Source organism: Argopecten irradians, chromosome 7 (genome assembly GCF_041381155.1).
Source record: "Argopecten irradians isolate NY chromosome 7, Ai_NY, whole genome shotgun sequence".
Lineage (NCBI taxonomy): Eukaryota > Metazoa > Mollusca > Bivalvia > Pectinida > Pectinidae > Argopecten > Argopecten irradians.
The window spans coordinates 36,481,647-36,487,933 of NC_091140.1; the positions used below are offsets into that span (position 1 = coordinate 36,481,647).

The window sequence follows — 6,287 nt, forward strand, 5'->3', positions numbered from 1 at the left end:
TAGGTATGTATAACATCAATATATATCTCCACATTTTTATGAATACATGGGAAAAAGTTTATTTTCGAAACATAATACTAGTACGTTGGTTTGTAGTAGACGACTTACTCTCATATTTATATTTTTTCTTTCATTACTAAATCTGGCTTTCTGATTGGCCAATTCTTTTTTGCATACCACTATGAAAAAAAAATAGAATGGCGCGAAACCCCAATTTTACAATGATGTCACAATAGAAACAATGACGTTGTGTATTGATTTGAGAAAATTATTTGAAAAACCAATTTAATCTTATTTTAACACGTATTTTATTTCATCAAATAGTCTAAATCATTGATTATAAGTATTGATGTCACTTTTTTAAAGATTCCAACGGGGTAAGAAAAATAATTTTGTTTGTAAACGTTTGTAAGAATCTGCGACGCTGATTCACAGTTTCCAAACAAAATTGTTTTCATACCCCGGAGAAATAAAAAAAAAAAAAAAAGATAGTCTCTCGTGACCCTTGCGCGGTGGCCTTTATGGGACTTTACAGGTGAATGTTTTCCCTTGTTTTCTGTGCTATTATCGCGAAAATAGCATCAAACCGAAATCTAGGTGCAAAATGTTTTCATAAATGGCATTTGTTATCACCTACTATCCAAATTGTGTCAGGTTCGGATGCTACCGGCCGTCGAAAAGATATGAAATTTATTTCAGACGAGGAAGTTATATTTCAAAGGCTAAACTGTTACTTTTTAATAATAACTCCCACGAAATTAACTCCATATTAAACACTCATAATTAATTATTGGTAAACTTACCCCGTCTTGAAATGAGAGATCTGAGGAAGGAATCGACCTCTTCATTGTCAACCCTGATAAGCTCGGCATCAATGCCCTCACAAAGTTCCTTTTTGGGGATAAAGTAATTAAGGTTATTTGTATAATCATTAAATCGAATAGCAGTAATAAAAATGAGTTGCATTAAACCATTCATTTACTTTACAATGTCTCGTACAACCCATAAGGGTTAAAAAAAACCCACAATAATTGCTACAGTTGTAGTATTTTAATAACTTATTGAACTACTAGTATGTACTTGTAAACAGTTTAAATGCAGCAAATATCAATCTAAAATCAATAAAGGTCCTTTTAACACAACAATATCAAAATAATGACACTAGTTACGTTTTATATTTCAATTTTTCGTATAAGAATGCAAATTTCTAATTTGATTTGTGTTACAATAACATTGAAGTTAGTTGGTTTCTTTTATCTATTAATTATTTTATCACCTAAGTATGTATTTTATTATTTTTTTATTGTTTATTTTTACTAACTCCTCCTCCTTCTGAAACATCGTCACTTTTCTTTTGTTGAGATATGACATCTTTTGATCACTATTTCTTTTCATTTAAATATCCATCTTTGTTGTTGTTGTTATTATTATTTGTTCAAACCTGGTATTCAACAAAATAACGAAATACGTACGGCATTTTCATCCAGAGGTCTTGCACTATCAAAATAGTAGCATTTACCGTTGAAAGGAACCCATTCGTCAGAAGGACATACGTCTAGAATGATGAAAAAGAAGAAGTTACACAGACAGCACTACCTAAACACATTCTAATCTTCCCTTCGTTTCTCTCCGTGACTTCTAAATAGGTTGCTGATGGTGGTAAGACTCTATAATAATAAAAACAGATTCCGTGTTTCCAAGGCACAGTATTTGTGTTGCCTTACTTTTTAGGTCATCTGACCGAAGGTCAGGATGACCTATTGTCATCGTGTTTCGTCCGTCGTCGTGCGCCGTGCGCCGTGCGCCGTCCGCCGTGCGTCGTGCGTAAAACTATTTATACAAAAGCCTACTCCTCCTAAACCCTTGAGTGAATTACATCCATATTTGGTATGAAACATCCTTGGGAAGGACAATCATATTTTATATAAACGAGATAGGTCCGACCCCTAGGGGCAGAGGGGCGGGGCGCCAAAAGGGCAAATTTTCTTAATTTAAGCTTTTAAATCCTACTCCTCCTTCATCCTTGAATGGATTTCATCCATATTTGGTGTGAAACATCATTGGGGAAGGACGATCATATTTTATATAAATGAGCCTGGTCCGACCCCTAGGGGCTGAGGGGTGGGGTCCCAAAAGGGCAAATTTTCTTAATTTTAGCTTTAAAATCCTACTCCTCCTTCATCATGGAATAGATTACATCTATATTTGGTGTAAAACATCATTGGGGAAGGACAATCATATTTTATATAAATGAGCCTGGTCGGACCCCTAGGGGCTGAGGGGTGGGGTCCCAAATGGGGAAATTTTCTTAATTTTAGCTTTAAAATCCTACTCCTCCTGTATCCTTGGATGGATTTCATCCATATTTGGTGTGAAAAATCATTGGGGACGGACAATCATATTTTATATAAATGAGTCTGATCCGACCCCTAGGGGCTGAGGGGTGGGGCCCCAAAAGGGCAAATTTTCTAAATTTTAGCTTTAAAATCCTACTCCTCCTTCATCCTTTGATGGATTTCATCCATATTTGGTTCGAAACATCATTGGGGAGGGACAATCATAATTTATATAAATGAGCATGGTCCGACCCCTTGGGGTCGAGGGATGGGGCCCCAAAAGGGCAAATTTTCTTAATTTTAGCTTTAAAATCTTACTCCTAATTCATCCTTGGATGGATTTCATCTATATTTGGTGTAAAACATCATTGGGGAAGGACAATCATATTTTATATAAATGAGCCTGGTCCGACCCCTAGGGGCTGAGGCCCCAAAAGGGGAAATGTTTTTAATTTTAGCTTTAAAATCCTATTCCTCCTTCATCTTTGGATGAATTTCATCCATATTTGGTGTGAAACATCATTGGGGAAGGACAATAATATTTTATATAAATGAGTCTTGTCCGACCCCTAGGGGCTAAGGGGTGGGGTCCCAAAAGGGCAAATTTTCTTAATTTTAGCTGGCCCACTTCCTGTTTTCAGGTTTTGGTCTCCGATCTCAATCAAAATTGGTCTATAGGGATTTTAATTGATGCCGAACAACATGCAAACATTTTCGTAAAGATTTTGATATTCCAAGATGGCCGCTGGCCCACTTCCTGTTTTAAGGTTTCAGTCTCCGATCTCAATGAAAATTGGTATATAGGGGTTTTAATTGATGCCAAACAACATGCAAACATTTTCGTAAAGATTTTGGTATTCCAAGATGGCCGCTCGCCCACTTCCTGTTTTAAGGTTTCAGTCTCCGATCTCAATGAAAATTGGTATATTGGGGTTTTAATTGATGCCGAACAACATGCAAACATTTTCGTAAAGATTTTTGTATTCCAAGATGGCTGCTGGCCCACTTCCTGTTTTCAGGTTTCAGTCTCCAATCTCAATGAAAATTTGGTCTATAGGGGTTTTAATTGATTCAGAAGGGGAAACTTTTAGGTGAATTAAGACAATCATATTTTATAAAGGACCGAGCTAAGACCCATTGGGATAGTATGGCGGAGGTCCAAAATGGGAGCTTTGCTGAAATTTGGCTTTAAAATCTGACTCCTCCTTATATTAATTCTTGAATGGGTTACAACCATATATGGATAAAGGGCTACTAAGTTTGTTCAACAAATGACATTTACCTATTTCAGAAAACTTACATATTCAACTAAGGAGTTCAGATGACCGTTAAGGCCCATGGGCCTCTTGTTAGTTTTTGCATGTGTTCATTTGGAAGTGTATATCATGTTTTATTCAGTCAATGTCAGTTATAAATATCATTGGTAGATCGTATTATCTGATTATCTCTTCTTGATGTATTTTGTCTCATGTAATTTTATTGATGTATTTTGTCTCATGCAATTTTGTGGTAAGCACTGGTGCTCATGAAGTTATTATGTATTCCAAATCGTGCTCAAGCATTAAGACACAACGAAAAGACAAATGTTGATGGATAGGTATTGTAGAACTTTGCCTTGGATATATGGATATCAGATCAATTGTGTACTAGCAACAGGACTAAATTTACCTAGATCATGGTGACAAGTGTGATCTCCAATCTTCATGTCTACACAAACTTCCGCATCTGAGCAATTGTGCTGGAAACAGCCAACATCCCCCATCTGTAACCGCGAAATATCAACACATGTAAGAATTCAGTAGAACTACATGAATTCAAATCACGAAATTTAATTAAAAGAAATATATCGCTAGGCATTAACTCACGAAACTTACGCTTGTTTTTTTTTTCAGGTTTAACTCTTCTGATTAAAATAAATTATGTGTAAGAAATGTGATCTCATATTGGGAATCAGGACAGTGTTAGTATAGTGACTAGCAGAAGGAGATTATTCCTCGTTACTGGACCATTCCCTACATATAAACTAGCACATATTGTTCTCTCTTAAGGCAACCTACATTTCCGAAACACCCCCCACCCCCCCAAAAAAAATCAAAAAAAATCTTAGAACTATTAATTACATTAGAAAGTATTTACTGATGGCCTAAGATGAGGTTACAACATCAAAGAAATGAAAGGACCCCTGTATCTAAATTTTGCACCTAAATAGAAAAGTTTGAAACTACACGGGTATACATGGAATTAAATATGTAATGTTATTTATATTTTATGATTGATATACAATGTGATGGTTGACCATGCAATGACACCTTTTCTTGAATCATTATAATTTGTCCAATGAAATACGTCACAAAAGCAGTGATGTGGTGGACTTACCTGTGCATTGTCTACATCTAATAGTGACGTCATGGTTCCTTCTTCAGCAGATACCATCATCAGATCACAGGTAAGCTGTTCACGGTCGTGGTGGATTTTCTTACACAGTCGGTATCGCTTACACAACCTCATACACTGTGCCACCCCAATGGTTTCCAAGTGAAGAAATGGTTTGTGATATACATTGGGGTCCAGGTCGACGTGTATATAACTCGTACAAAGGCTTAATACAGTGGAGAGAAAAAGTGATGCCAACAAAATGACAAAAGCTAGTAAACCTCCGAACATGATCTTACCGGAATGTCAATTAACAAGTGAAATATGAAATCCAAAGTCTCATATTTGATATTTTCATTAGTGTATTAAGGCTATCGCTCACATACTACCGAGTCCCTTCAAAGTCATGTATCATCTACCTTAGACATCTGCAATGCTAGCTTGGTATACCTTAATCTACGTAGTAACTGATCAGCAAACCTAATTGAACCTGTCTTCTAAAATGAATAATGAATTCACTCTTAATGTGTGGAAGCAAATGGTAGATTTATTATCTCTAATAATCATATACTTGAGCACTTTGAGTACTTTGAAGTGGTTTGCCACACATTGGAAAGATCGTAAAAAGCTACTAAAATATTGTTACGTTTATGTAATTAGTGATTAATTAGTCAGGAAGACCGTTACAGTTCTTTTTTGTTTTCTCATCATATGTTATATGTTATTATGTCAGGGTCCCGAACTCGTCAGTAGGGGGTCAATGAGGTCAAGCAAAGGTCAAAACTGACATTTACGTTAGAAATGTTTTGGAGATTGGATGTGAAAAGCACGCTCTCAGTCACATATAATGACGAAGGCGATATATGACTTCAAAAATCGCAATTTTGATTTTGTTCTGTAGAATTTATCAGTGCCTTTAAACCTAGATGTACATTATTGATTTATCGCACATAAAAAGTTCGTTCGATATGTTACGAAAACGTTCAAGGTCAAGATTACAGACGTATAAAAAACAACAATTTTCTCTTTAAATGTTCATAAACTTCATAACAATACTGTAACGTACCGAGCGGAGTTGTTACCAAGATATACTTAGTCCCTGTTTGAATAGCTAACTACACTTCAACAGCTAATCTATACAAATAACAATGGTTACTACCCGTAACGCTATCCCAATTACTATGCACTATCTACAACACTATCTATCAAGGGAGACAACTCCTATAACAATAGAGCGCAACACACTCAGTGCTGATCACGGCCCTTCAAAGCTACAATATAACGACTACCTGTCGTTAAACGTGTACACCGACACACACTATAAGGTCGTAGCCCGCTGACTGCGAGCCTGTCGCCACACTAACACAGCTAGCTGGTACCAGCCCTACTCACGACTTCTTATGTCGTGAGTGTTCACGACTACCTAGCTAGTGGTCGTGAGCTGATGTCGCGATTAACTCGCGACCTGTAGTCGATATCAGTGTACCAACCAACGTATAGCTAAGATCTGTAAAGCTCTAACCTTAATAGCTATACAATACGACTACTGGTCCCGTCGCTCGGAATGACTCTGATCAA

At 36.5% G+C, this 6,287-nt stretch overlaps 1 protein-coding gene across 1 annotated transcript; it reads right to left on the reverse strand.

The window, feature by feature from the left end:
- Positions 1 to 1,448: 1,448 nt before the first annotated feature.
- LOC138327185 (uncharacterized) lies at positions 1,449 to 5,243 on the reverse strand. The gene is made up of 3 exons (XM_069273169.1): positions 4,713 to 5,243; positions 4,005 to 4,098; positions 1,449 to 1,555 (listed from the first exon to the last, which is right to left on the reverse strand). Exons 1-3 carry the CDS (start codon positions 4,998 to 5,000, stop codon positions 1,449 to 1,451), a joined length of 489 nt encoding a protein of 162 aa, XP_069129270.1. The 5' UTR covers positions 5,001 to 5,243.
- Positions 5,244 to 6,287: the final 1,044 nt, after the last annotated feature.